This window comes from Agelaius phoeniceus, chromosome 1 (genome assembly GCF_051311805.1).
Source record: "Agelaius phoeniceus isolate bAgePho1 chromosome 1, bAgePho1.hap1, whole genome shotgun sequence".
Classification (NCBI taxonomy): Eukaryota; Metazoa; Chordata; class Aves; order Passeriformes; family Icteridae; genus Agelaius; species Agelaius phoeniceus.
Window position 1 is genome coordinate 18957927 of NC_135265.1, and position 14976 is coordinate 18972902.

A 14976-nucleotide genomic window follows, 5' to 3' on the forward strand; every position below is an offset into this window, starting at 1 on the left:
CTTCAGCTACTGTAACCCAATAACAGAAAAACAATGAACTGCAGGTTTTGTAGTAACCTTCTTTCACTGCAAGTGAATGTTTGTGTGACTTGGTTAAAGATTACATCTCTGTTTCAAGCCAGTCATTAAAAAATGCATATTAGCTAATGGTGTTTTGACAGGTGGTTTCCATTAATTAAGCAGAAATATCTTTACAAATTTTAAAACTATGTAATATGCATGATACAATTTCACTGCCTTTTTCAGTATTATAGCGTGCTTTAAAATTATATTATGTAAAATAATGTCTTTGTTAATCCATATTTTATAGTATATACCAGATACCAAAGCTTGTACTTACGTTTTTTAAGCGTTATGATCTTAAAACCCTTAGGGGCTAGGCTGTAAAAGATTTTGCCTTTTCAAGCAATAGATCACTAGAACATGTTGTAGTGTCTACTTAGGACCATTTGAAAGCCCTTTCAGCTGACCCTGTTTTATAGGCTCTGTAGGGGTTAATGAGAATAACATTTAAATCTGTTCATGTACATTTTGAGATTAGATGTTCTTTATTTATCATACTTCAGGAATTATCTTAAATAATGGAAAACAAAGCCACTGACTACAGTGAAATATTATATCCCTCTGGGAAATTTGTGTACTTCTTAATTTTTTTTCATTGTTAATATAATCACAAAAAGATGTTTTGAGAACTTAGTTTTCAAGTTTTAATGCACCTATACTGTTCTGATACATATACTAAAAAAAAAAGTCTTTTGCACTATTCTAATTTTAGAACAATAGATTATTTGCAAAATAGTGTACGTAAACAAGAAGTAACCAACTTGCTAATCAAATTAAATTAGGGTCTTTAAGGTTTATTGACTTCATACTTGAAGTATTCATACTACTGAACTGACTAAACTGAATAATACTAAATTTTAATAATAATAATAATAATAAACTTTATCATAATACTACTAATACTGAAATTTATTAAAAAGATGCTACATGTTACTGATCTTAACAGCAAAAATATTTCACATATGTTGGTAGTATACAGTGTTCATGGCAAAGAGCTTTTGAGATAGGTTTGGAAAATTTGATTATCTTGATACAGATAGTACAGACATGTGGAATGATTCTACATACATCCATCACAGAACTAACACTATCCTCAGATTGCCTTTTGCATCCACTGCCTGCTTTATTCCTTGACTTGGGTGTATTAAGAATCCTTTGCATTATATATTTGGCCATTGTACTTGGACACATCCAGTACTGGAAAGAAAAAATCAAACTTGTTTCTTCCATTAAATGAGAGGTCGTCAGCAACTTGCTGTTTTGTTTCAGTGAGTAGGAAAGAGAAATGAAAGACATGTGATTGTTCTAAGAGCTGTCATTTTCTTGTATGAAGAAAGGAATTTCCAGGATTTTTATGTGTGGAGAAAGGTCTGAGTGTAATCCTTTTTACTTCTAGTAACCTCCAACTATATGGTTAATGTAATTATTATCCACACAAGTTTTTACTTCTCTAAAAATTTTCAACTGCTGCTAGTGCTACGTCACTTTCCTGACACAAACTAATTATTAGAGTTTCTGCTACTTTTATCATTGCATTACACAGAATTGCAGCAATTAGGTATTATGAGGAAACAGAAACGAGTATTGTACAAAATGAATGTTTTAAACAAAAGCTTCATGGGAACTTCTTTGGGTCTCAGATTGTTACTGCATCAGTACTAGAAATGGTGAAACTGGAAACTACTTCAGATATATCTATTCAGTAAGATTTCAATATTCAATAAGAAGTAGAACTTATCCTTTCTATTTCTTGAAGATTACATAGAATCTAAATTCACAGCAAAGACTCATATTTTGTTTGGGCATCACCATAATTAGATAAAAAATGTTATGGTAAAGCTGCAGGAGAAACTTCTGGGTTGTTAACTTTGTGCTCAGTAAAAAGGTGCTTGCATGGGCAGGCAGCATCTGCTGCCCAAACAGCTGCTCCCTGTGTCTGCTGGGAGCAGGGCAAGGGGATAAGTTCTGGTGTACAAGGTGCTGCTTTGAAACAGCTTGTGTAGCAGAGGTTGGGGATGCCTTGCTTACAGCTGGTTTAACAGGAGCCAACCAGAGAGGGTTTGAAGTATGTATTATCTAGCAAATGTACTATGTCCTGAAAAACATTCAAGGATGAATTTGAATTTGGTTTTCTAACATTTTCTAGTACAGGAAGTACTTTGTAAGAACTTGAGATTAGTGTCTGCTTCTTTCTTCTCCTGCAAAGCATCAAGAGCAGTAAGGCTCAATTTTCCTTTCACAGTTAGAGAATTATGATAGAAAGGATTGATAAGGTACAGTGTGCTTGCTTCTGAGTGATTTTATGCATTCAGACCTTATTTAATAGTAGATTAGCTAAATAGGTATTCCTAAAGATAGCTCAGAGTAATCCAGTCCAAAATGCTGTCTCCATTGTTGCTTCTGTCTCAAAGCTTTCTTCCTTAGAAAAAAAAAGTTACAAAAAAATCTCAAAACTTTTTAAAGAATAAACTGAAACCATTCATGTATATTGGAAGAGCATCAGTGAAATTCAGTCCCTCTAATCACCCCAAATAAATTCTGTCTTAAATTTATTCCTTTTTTTTTAAGAAATAAATTCCTACTACGTCCAACTGTGTTTCCACTAGCAAGTTCTAGGCAGTGGAAAGCAGTGACTTGAGGAGAGTGTTCTTGACTTTTTTGAACTTTACAGCTTCATGGTGTTGCTGTAACTTACTGCATCCTTAGTTTGTGTCTAGTTTTCAGTATTGCACTTAAACATGTGGTTTGATAGCAAGAGTCCAGATGAGAATAATATGTTCCTAAAATGTTATCTACAAGGGAAGATTGTGAAGGAATTCATGTTGTTGAACTTAAAAAAAAAAAAATTAACTGAGAATGTAAGTATTCAACTGCATAAAAAGAAAACCATAATGAGGAAGGGTCTTGTCCACTGTAGTAGTCTTACAGGGCAAGTTTTTGCCTCAAATTTAATCAGAGGCTGCAGTTAGACACTGAAGGACAAAGAATTACAATGGAGGTGATAAAACAGTGGAATAAGCTGCTCCATATTTGTGGAGTCTCCATATTTGTGGGCCTTTTAAGAGTGGGTTACAGAAACATCTGCAAGAAACAACATCAATGCAGTGGTTCTGCCTGAGGTTAGGTCCTTCTCTTCCTATGGTCTGTGATTACACTAGCAAGTGCAAGCTATCTGGGAGGAAAAGGGAGTAAAAAAACCTTCCCTACAATTGGAAGCATGTGTGAATTCGCTTTTAAAAATGTAGAATTAAAGCCAGATAGTCACCATAGTTGGCCAGTAATCACTGCATATACCTTAGCTTGACTTACTTAATTCAGTAATTCCTAATAGTGTTCCTTCAATGTTTTTCTTGTCTACTGCTATTCAGGTTAGTGTTTTGTAGACATTTAGTTTGTTAATTGTTATTTCCCAAAGCACAGCCCAAATAAGGATTACTGTAAGGCCCATTATATGGGTATGTCTAGCAGATTCCCTGTGCAAACAAGTACATCCACCCTACAAGTGATGCAGGCTGCTGGGAAAGTGCCAGCCAAACTCCAGCAATAAACAGCTACAGCCATGCTGTAGTACCCCTGAGCTCATTCAGCTCCCCTGTTTCTGTTTATGCTGCCTCATGTGATACCAGAATAAATATCTTTGCAGCATATTCCTGTGCTTTTCACCTCAGAGCAAGGGCAGGCTTGAGGCTGTGGTACTGACATACTGGAGGAAGGGTTTCTACTTCACTTCTGGCATGGTAAATGTTTATCTTGTCTCTCTTTGGGAAGACATCTTTTAACAGCCAGTGAATGATCATCCCAAAATAGATGAGGTTAAGTTGTGCTCACTTTATCAGTATGTTTAATGATTTAAATTGCTAATTGTCACTTCAGTATGTGCATATAGGGAATTTAGCAATCTTTTCCTATAAAGATGGTTTTCAGCTGGCTTAGTATAATGAAATCTTATTGCTTTCACAACTGAAAGCTTCTGCAGCTTTTTAAGTCATTTTTATTGCAATTGACTGTTATTATAAATTAGGTTTTCAAGTATTTTGATTATGAAAGGGAAATGGAGTTCAGTTAACTCTAATCAGGATTCCTGCCTGCTGACCTGGTTACCTGTACCACTGCTCTCTGTCATCCTCCAAACATCTGTTCTTTGACCCATTTTCCTTGCTGAATTTGTTGCCCCAGGGTTAGTTCTCATTCCTGTCTGCCAATACTTAAGGAAATAATTGACCTTTTAAAACAAAATAAAAAAGTTATGTTTGAATTTCCTAAGCACTGTGAACACTCTACAACATAGTATAAATAATGAATGGAGTGGAGTTGCAATACTATTATTTCTGCAAAAATGATATTGTTTAATTTGACAAATGCTAAGCCTTATGAAGATTTGTAGTAATGATTGTCAGCTTTTGCTGAATTTAAAAATTGAGGAAAAGCACTTAGATGTGAAATTATAGAAGTATATTGTACTTGACAATACCAACCTTTATAGATAAAAAGTTTAAAAAAAATATTTGCTGAAAGGCATAAATTAATTTCAGTAACTACAAAGGACGTTCAAATTGTAAAAATAATAGAGGAAGTAAAAGCTGTCTGGCATGCCAAACAGACTTTAATGTGATTATTAGGTACAGGTTTTTTGAATTAAAGGCAAAGAGATCTCAGATTTCATACTTGTGAAGTAATATCATTCAGTTGTCTTACAGGATTTAAACTGATTCTGTTTGCTCCTGCAGTCACTAATCTCATGCATTTGTGTTGCAAAAACAGACTGATTGGGATTTGCTGCTTGTATAGAAGAACACTGAGGTAGACAGCAAAACAATAGCCAGGTGGCAGACATTCTGAATTACCATGAAACCTGAAAGCATAAGGTTTGGGGGGGTGGGTGCATATTTTGTGATATCTCTTGTATGCCCAAGCAGCAGTTTCAGCCTGTAAGTCTGACTGTGTGAGTTCATACTCATTACACTTCATATGCCGTTGTAAAGTAGATTTCTTATTTTTGACAAATGCAAGCTCATTACTTTGCTAACAAGAGAACATCTATATGAGAAGTGGTCCATATGTAAAAGCTCATGAATTTATTAGGTCTTTTGCTTCTGGAGATTAACTGTTTTCCTAAGACTGTTTTATATTTCATTTTGTGTACTGTGTCTGTGTTAACTCAGTTACAGTGCAATCCAGTTGTGGATATTCTGAAACACTCACCCTTAGCAGTTTGCATATATTTATGTAATCAATAGTTCTCCCAGTTGCTTATTGAAGTATAAAGACCTAGATCGAGGTCCAAGAGAGGTTATGAATATCTGAGATGGGGTTTAGATAATACATAGGCCATGCAGACCCCTCAGTCTGAGAGTGAAGTCTTCAAAACACCTGGCTAATCCCACAACACACCAGAGTGATTCTCTTGATACTTGGAGGCAGGAAAAGGTGGTTGCTGTTCACAGAACTCTCACTGTACAGTTTTATTCTGTGCACGCCTACAGTTGTCCCTGCCATTTTTACAAGATTGGGCAGAGCAATGCCCCTTATAAACAAAATGGATTTTCATCTCATAAAGCATGACCAGAGCATTCTTTCACTTGAAGGAAAAAGTTTTTTTACAGAAGGCAGTGGGACAGCAATTTTGGTCCAAATAGATGGTTTGTGAAGGGGTTAAGCCAGTGATGCTGCAGCTTTTTATAGAGTGGTGTAAATTAATGTAATGTCTCACAAAGCTCACAGTGAGCTGGGTTTGAATTTCTTTGCAGAATTCAAGTTTCTGACAGTCAAGAAAGGTAATGCATTTGGCATCATCAGTAACAAAATAAGATGTCCAAGTACTTGTTGCAGTGGGAATTTGAGTCAAACTCCTCTCCTGCATGAGTGCCCATAGGGTTGAGCTAAAGACTCTCTCATGGATTTTAACTGACAAAAAACAAGCACAGTATAAAGTCTCCAGCATTATCACAAGTCTAATTGCAAAGTTCTTCCTCTTGTGTTCTGAAAAAAGGAACAATTCTTTTGCTGCTTTAAATTAACTGGGGACTTAAACTGGAGAAAGTTCTACATCTGCTGATTTAGGTCAAATTTGCCTTTTTTGCGGGCCACATTTTAAACTGCCTCATAATAAAACTTATGGTTGTTTTGGGTATTTCTGTTGCTGTGGCAAAGTTCAGAATCACACATGGCTTCAAAGTCCATAAGCATAATAAAATTGCATTGTTGCTGGCAGCAACTCTTGGTTCTAAGCAAATTCATTTAAGTTCGTAACATGTTTTGTAGTTCTTTCAAGAATGTTATCCTTAAAATACTCATTTGCTGTGTTAGTATGAAATTTAACCTACACAGTGGCTAGAGATTAGTTGCATTACCAACTTTTGGGAAAGTTTGGAACACCCTACTAAGCTGTCTCAAGCAGTGCCAAAACAAAGGTACATCTGATTTGAAATACTTATTTCAAGTGGTCTTATAAGTAGCAAATGAGGATACTTGGAAAATGGAGAATGATTTGGCTCAATGTCTCAGGATTTGAAGTTTCCACAATCTGGTAAAACTGAAAGACCATTTTAGAAGCTCTTTTAGTGTCTAAAAGGGAAGTCAGTGTATAAAGCAACAAATTTTGAGTCACATGGAAATAAAAGAATGAGTCATTATTGTTGTCTGACTTGTGTCAAACAGTACTTGATACAGTTGTGACTAGTACGAGAAAAGCTGTTTAGGTCTAGGCTGGAAGAAAATTCACACAGCAGGTAGTTTTTTGGTTATAAGAGGAGAACTTTAAATTTGGCAAGTTACTCTGTGTGGTTCTGGAAGGTTAGATCTGTAAAAACCTACTACTTTGACAAAGCCACGAAGGCATTAAAATCCTTCTGTATCTGGCTTTCCCTTGTTAAGAAAAAATGTGATTACAACTCAAATTAGCCTTAAAGATTCAAGAAATTTCTTACTGCTTTATAGTAACCTCAAGTACTCACAGGCTGTCTCCACAATAATTTTTTCCATAATTACACAAATCTTGGCATTTTTTTCATGACATAACTAGATGGGGAGCATGCAGGAAGATAACTGGGTGCAGAAGACTGCTACTGGGAGTGCAGATTGGTTAGTTAATGCTAAGAAACCATTGCATCTTTAGTAAATACTTAGAGAACTTCTGCTCAGGAGGATGCTGGGAGTAACAAAAATGTTACCAGCCTCTCTGGTGTTCAGCAGCACCATAACACCATCCTTCTTTGCAAGAAGTTTATATATGTTTGGAAAGCCAAGAGATGTAGATTTTCTTCCTCTACAAATCCCACATTACTTTCTTAAAATCTCATTAGAACACAAGAGGTTTGTACTTCTGAGAGTCTCTGCTGCAGTCCTAATCAAAACACTCTCCTAGAGGAGGATAGAAGGTAGGTTGTTGCCCAGGAGATCCCCAGGAGACAGAGAATGGTGAAGGTTCAGTGGCACATTGGTGTGTGCCCTGCAGAGCCGGGCTGGGGGCGGTGCTGGAGGGCTCAGCTGAGCTGGTAGGCCAGTGGCTGCTGCTGTGGGAATGGGGAATTGCTCTTCATCTTCTGCCAAAGGGTTCTGTGTGTCTGTTTAGCACCAGTAGGATCACTGTACCTGACTTTACATGGTTTTCCCTCTAAGTGTGTCATAGTTCTGTGCTTTTTTTATGTCTGCCTTCCCTGCAGGGCGAAAAGTACCCTCTCATTCATGTGATAGCAAAATTTGCTTTTGCCTATGCATCTGAGAGTTTTTTAAGCTGATTCTGATTTTTTCCCCTATATATCTCTGAAGTATCAATTGTCCCATCTGAAAGAGGTGGCAGGTGTCCAGGGTAATAAGAGAGTTAACATCTGGATGGTCATGATGAGGAATGCTTTTACTGCTAGGTGTCTTGTTAAGTAGCAACTAGTCTTTGTGATCTGGACTAATTGTTAGCAGTACAGGAGGAAACCAGCTCTGTCTGGCTTTCATCACGTAAAATCGTCCCACTAATCCCACTTGCTTTTGATAGAATCTTTTTATAGCTGAAGAGCTATTGAAACTGAGTTCAGAAGGGAGTTCTCAGAAGCAAATTGTTCCTGTGGTTTCTTTCTGTACGTCCCATAGTAAGATAGTTTGATTTCTACTCCAGCAATTTGATTGCTTACATCCAGTTTTTTTTGTCATCTTTATCTGTCTAAGGAAATCTGTTTCACTGTGCATGATATTACCTGACTTTATTTGTGACTTCTGTTATCCCTGGTGGACTACAACATTTAAAGTTGATTCCTATAAAATAATGCAGTGTGTCTGTTCAGCAGTACAAATACTTACAGGAATATGAGATCTTCTGTCTTCTGTTTTAAATCAATTTCACAGTCTTAATCCTTATTATTTAAGGTGTCCCCAGATCCAGGATTTCTTAAGGGGGTTGGCTAATACTCTGGTGAAAGCTGTTGTCAGAAGCAGCAGGCTAAAAGCACACCTTCTCACAGTCAGGATAAAACTCATAATTTATTATACATGAAAACTGTAATTTTAAAGCATTATGCAGGAACAAATAGCAGTAATAACTACAAGAGTATTCTGCAACTGCTTCATACTTTGAATAAGTTTTTCCAAGTGTGTCATCTGTTAACTAATGAAAAAGCAATAATATCATATAAGCAAGCTATGATAAGTAATTAAGCAGAGAAAGAATGGAGCAACTTATGTTGCATAACTTAGTGAGTTTTTATGAATCAGCTAGGAACTAGCTAGTAAATAACACTATTCACCCCTGGAGAGGAAATTTAAATTGATATTAAGGATGTCAAAAAGCATGGAGTAATGGGCAACAGAAGAGTCTGCAGATTTGAGTGGCAAGAACAATGATTAAACTCCAACAGATCAAATTGCAATACAATTTCAGATGTTCCATAGGCTGGATTCCTAATAATCCTCAGCAGTTTAATACTGACATGTTAACGATTCTTGCCCTGTGTCAGCATCTGGAATGCCAATGACAGCTTTGGCTGATGGACACAAATCTGAAGGCTAAATAAGTGATACCTGAACTCTCAGTGAAAAGAGATGGAGTAAACCTGAACTGTACATAGCACCTGGAAAAGGACTGCTGTGTGAAGAAGAAAGCTGACAAAAATAATAATAGACAAATAATCTTCCCTTGTAACCTGTAAATGATGATAGTAAAGCTGTGGGAAGCTTGATGAGTTGTCAAACTTACATCAACTCAAAGTGCTTGTTCAATGTTTGAAATGGTAGATTTTCAGTATCTAAAGCATGCACACAGTTGTTATTTCCAGCTTACCTGGTGAATGTTCAAATTGAAAGTCCATCAAAACATGAACAAATATTCTAAAGCCTTCAAAAGATAAAGTCTTGGAAATATTAGATGTGATGAATGGAGTAACTTAATGCTTGGTTGCACCAAGCTGTAATGAGTGAAGTTGGCCAACATAAGATAACCTCTGGGAAGACTCCAGAATTTTCTGCATGTAAGGGGAAATATTAAATGCAATTGGGATCTGGGAATAAGCCAAAATCCTTCACTGGTCAAATGGAGAGGTATGGTTTAGATTTCAGTCCAAATAGATGTAATATGCAGCAAAATTTATATCTGTGATGGGATACATATACTAACTGAATCTGGGGACACCTGTCTTGTAAAGGAAACTGAAATTCAGTTGATTTGCACCTCTTCCAAAGCAAAGTTTGTGTTGCTTGTGTAGTCTCAGCTTGAAAGATAAAATGATAATTGCTGACCTCTGAAAACATCAGAGGTTCAGCAGAGAGAAAACTGAGCTCAGTTGGCACTGAGGCAGCAGCTCATGGTACTTGTCTTGGCTGGCAATTCATTCTGCTCTGTTTTATTCAGGGAATCTTTTCTGCTCTCTTTTTCCTACTTTAAAGATAGCAAAATGGTTTAGAGACAGTTTTCTGCAATCCACTGAGATAGATATGGCCTTGTCATATTTACAATGAATCTACTGCATCATTGCAGGAAGCTCTAAAAGCTACTTGTTTGCATGGCAAATTCTTCTCCCTCTTTTGAAAATAATCTATTATAATCCAGTTTATATAACATGGTTTCTATTTAAGAGATGCATAGCAGGACACCACTAGGGATCCATTCTGTTCAGCAGTCAAGAATGGTTTCTGCTCCTCTCAGCCTTTTAAATTATTAGTACTGTAGAGACACTGCTAAAGATGGAACACAAACATTTTAATTTTATTATTTTAGAGATTTTTTAGAATACAAATGTTTTTAAGGAAGGCAATTTCTGTTAATGGATCATATTTTTCAAGCAAGATCCCTTCTATTCTTTCAAAATTGAGATCACAGAGGTCCCAGAACTGTTAGTGCCACTTAAAATTATCTGTTCATATTACAGTATTCTGACATTTTTCTTTGAACAATTAAAACTTTATCATACTGCAAGAGTAGAAACTGGAGTTTTCTGTGCCAGATGTCTGCCTCTGGATAAAGGTTTTGGTTAATTAGAGTTGGGATTTCATTGTTCAGAGTTTTCATTTGAACTTAATCATCCCAGAAAATGAGGCTTAATTTGTAGGGAAAATAGACCACTTTGCCTTGTTAAGTCTTGCTGTCATTTCCTTAAGGAGATCCAGCACCAGCCTATTTTTACAGCAAACTGCTGCAATTTCGTGGGCAGAAAGGTGGGTGGGAGGAACCAAACAGACCAGACTAGAAGCAGATGGTACCAAGGTATTTTAACTATTGGGGTGCTCACTTATAAATCTTGTCATAGAACAAAAATCCTGAATCTTAATGTTTAATTCTTCTCACAGGAAATGGCTTTACAACCCTCTGGCAGGTTTGCTCTCTAGTGCTGCTCTGAGTAGGGAATAATTGTTATTGTTAACATTAGGTAGCTAAAACAGCAGAAGTCTGTGCTGTGGCTAAATGATTCCTATTGTGGCTAAATCCCACAAATCCCACACAGAGGAATTCCTGACTTTGTAAGTTATGTATTTTTTATTTTTGGTCTGAGCAGCACACTGCCACACACCTTATACTAAAGGGATGTTAACATCTGAGGTCCCAGGTTCAGAGAGCAGGGAGCACAGGGAACCCATCCCATGTAGTAGCAAGTTTGATTCACTGCCTTGCCTGTTCTCATTTTAAGTTTCATTTGAGTGGCTCAGACTACTGGATTTCAATTTCTGGCTTTTTAATAAAGTCCCCACGATCAAAAAGAAAAATAAGGAATTTATATATAGTATTTATAAATCATTTTCAGCAATTGAAAAGATTGTATAATTCTTTGAGTACTACATTTTAAGATTTTTTTTTTTTGTGATACCTGAATTTGGGGCTGTAGGCTGCCACCTAAAAGGAGCTACAAGAGGGCTGGAGAGGGATTTTTTGCAAGTGCCTGTAGTGATAGGACAAGGGGCAATGGCTTTAAACTGACAGGAAGTAGGTTTAGATGAGATATTAGGAAGAGATTTTTTTCTGTGACGGTGGTGGGGCACTGGAAAAGGTTCCCCAGAGAAGTCATGGATGCCTGGAAATATTCAAGGTTTGGTTGGTCCAGTGGAAGGTGTCTTCATTGCAGGAGAGTTGGAACCACATGATCCTTAAGGTCCCTTTCAACCCAAGCCATTCTATAATTCTGTGGTCATTTTATAACAAAGATAATAATTAAAGAATCTTTCTTAATCTTAAATGATGCCTGGCTTGTTACCTGAAGTCTAGAAATTTGGGATGAGGAAGCTCCTTGTTCTGGATTGGGAGAAAGGCTGTTGGTTTGCTTACAAACAGAACAGAATTTGAAACAATCACTTTTTACTCTAAAATATCCAAAAATGCTAAAATGAGTGTTATTTTTCTCCCAGGACAGAGATTTCATTATACACGGAGAAGTTGAATCAAGCAGCTCTCTATCCTCTGGACTATCAGTAATAACTTTTGCTGCAGTACCAGGACTTAGGAGGTGTCTTTGCTGATCTTTGGCAGTCAAACTGTTACCTTTCATTTGGGGACTGAATGCCTATCCACTTGTGTGCTCCACCATCTGGACCTGTGTGGGTCATTCTGTTCTTTTGTTGAGTATTGCAAAACTAACGTATAGAAGATAACTCATTTGGTTCTTTTCCTCCTATCCTTGTGGTATTTTTAGGCCAGAAAATTAGGGTTTAACAAGGAAAGAAAATAAAATTTAAGTATCAACTGTGGTGTTTTATGGTGATAGTAATAGAAATGTATAGCATTATTTATTTTATTTTAATGAGCCAGGAATGATTTAGAACAAAATCTGGAAGGTTACTTTAAGCCAGTTTGAACTCCACATATGAGCAAAGGCAGCTAAAGAGCAACAGCCTCACCATATTTATTGTGTCTTCAATGTAGGTGTTTTGTGGTAAGCTAAAAATGAATTCTTCAATAGCCTAAATATTAAATTTTTAATAGTCCTTCATTTTTGTTGTTTTCATGCAGGTTACCCTGAAAGCCAAACAGGTGAAGGATTCTGTTACATATACACCAGGTGTGTGCTGCTGAAAATGGCTGGGTTTGGGTGACAGCTGTGCCTTTCAGAGTCTGCTCTGCAGAGAGATTTTTGCAACCTTGCCTTACTTTGAGAAAAAAGAACTGCTGGGATTCTGAGGGAATATTTCCCTTTAGCTACATCCTCCTGGATTCCTTTCTTACTCCATTTATTGTGGGGTTTGGTCATTTGTTCAGCTTGCTCTCTTTGTTTCTATCAGTGTGGGAATTTAGTAGCACTTCCTGTAGATCAGATAAGCCCTAATTGTCAAAGTTCATCACCTTGATGATCAAGTGAATGCCTTGATTTCTCAGTTTTTCCTTAAGCTGTCAGTCCAGAAGAGCCTTTTTTCCATTCTGCACTATTCTGAGAACCTTTAATTTGTGGGCAGCTCCTTCTTGTTTGTGGGTTGTTTTGCTTTTTCAGAGTTGTAACAGCAGTGCTTCTAACAGGTATCATTCGGCTCTCGGAGCTTAAAATGCTGGCACACAATTCCAAAAATTACAAAGTCAACATGAATCTGCCAGATCACATAATCACCCAGAGAGAGAGGGAGGAGGAGGTGGAGGAGGGGAACTACAATCTTACATCAGAGCAAATGGATATCCAGGCAGATCCAAAGGAGATCCTAGCAATTGAAACTAGACACCGAAGACGGAAAATTGTCAAAGCACCTGAAACGGCTCTGCTGGCAACAAAAGAGGTACAGGAAGAGAAGGGCAGAGGGAGACGCCAGAAAGATTTTGATAACACTGAGCAAGAGGGAGAGAGTGATGATGAAAGCAGAAGAAGGGAGAAAAGCCGTGCACCAGAAGAACCGTGGACTCAAAATCAACAGAAACTTCTTGAAATGGCCTTGCAGCAGTATTCAAAGGGAACCTCAGATCGCTGGGATAAAATAGCAAAATGCGTTCCTGGAAAAAGCAAGGTATGACTTGTTTTGACAGAACTATAGTATAAACTAAGGGGAAACACATTTGCTACCAATTTATAATTATCTTAAGAATGAGGGTCCTTATAGAAAGGTGAGGCCTTTACGTGGTCTCAGTCCAGACTCAGGTGACCTAAAGAGTGTCACTGTCACGTTTGTTGCTTTATTTAAAATGTTTTTTTCATTTATGTCAGCTTGTTTGGTCTAACACAGAAAATGTTGAAATAACTCCTGTTTCATTTAAAATACCTACCTCTCCTCTGCCTTTCAGATCTTGAATTGCAGGACAAAATTAGATTTTAAAACTAATTTTGATTCAAAGTTAGTAACCAAACATTGATAAGCTGCTTTGCTTACATGTTCACAATGCCTTTCTCAACCCATCTTAATGAACAAACAAAATAAGTAATCCATCTGCAAGTGTTAAATGCTCAATAATCTATCTAATATTCTTTTTGTAAGTATAATTTTTAAAAATAGCATTAATTGTCATTGATATAGATGGTGTGTACTAGATTTCCTAATAGTTGTGATAGCTTAGTTTGCTTGCTTAGCCATTGTAGCTGCAGAAAAGCCCTGTAGCATTTGTGGCAAGCACAGTGAGGGAGCTTCCCCAGTGCCTGGGGAAGGATTTGGGTGTCTCTGGCTTGGGAGCTGTTCTGCAGTTTCTGCTGTCAGCAGGTGCTGAGTTAGTGACCTTGGTGTGCCTGCAATGTGGCTCACACCAGAGTAACTGTTCAAAGCAGACACTGCAATACAGCTGATCCACAACTGCTCTTGCAGTCACTGTCAAGAAGTACTGGGTTTGTGTGCTCTTCAAACAGATAAATGAGCCACTAAGAAATGTAAATTGCAAGTTCATTTTTCTAATCCCTTCTCAAATTCAGTATGCAACTTTAAAACAAGAAGAAAACAACCAACCAACCAAGAAAAAACCCAACAAAAACCCCACAACAAAAAAAACCCCACAAACAAAACCAGACCCAAGCAAAAAAAACCCCTAGACAACCCCCAGAACACAGCTCTTCTTCTAGAATGAAGTAACATGTATAGAGTTAAAAGAGTACTAAAATACCAACCTTTGAATAACACTTTGTGTTTCCTTTCAGGAGGAGTGTATAGCAAGATACAAGTTGCTTGTTGAACTGGTACAAAAGAAAAAAATGGCTAAAAGCTGAATGTTGAGAGCAAGAAGAGATGTAGTTCATCTTTGTCAAAATGGGGTTTTAAATCTCATATGCAGGAAACCGCATTTTTGTACCTCAGTATTTCTATATGTCATGTGCCTTAGTAAAAGAAAATATTAATAAATCTTATACCATCTTACCTGGTTTGTGTGGTGAAGAATGAAGGTGCATTTGTATTGAAGAGCTGCTTATGCAGATGTGTGATCACAGTGTCTAAAAGTGAGCAGAGCTGCAGGAAAACCCCCTCTGATAATCACATACTGAATCTGGTAGGTTTGCATCCAGTGGATGTACAAATAACTTGCATTTGTTTTGAAAGATAGAATTG

At 37.1% G+C, this 14976-nt stretch overlaps 1 protein-coding gene across 1 annotated transcript in view; it reads left to right on the forward strand.

Moving 5' to 3' along the window:
- Positions 1-14787, forward strand: part of DNAJC1 (DnaJ heat shock protein family (Hsp40) member C1) — a 106974-nt gene extending 92187 nt beyond the window's left edge. Inside the window, exons 10-12 of the mRNA XM_054647238.2 lie at positions 12482-12530; positions 12983-13458; positions 14571-14787. Of these exons, the coding sequence (XP_054503213.2) occupies positions 12482-12530; positions 12983-13458; positions 14571-14639 (594 nt within the window). The 3' untranslated portion in view covers positions 14640-14787. The remainder of the gene's footprint in view (positions 1-12481; positions 12531-12982; positions 13459-14570) is intronic.
- The last annotated feature ends 189 nt before the right edge of the window (positions 14788-14976 follow it).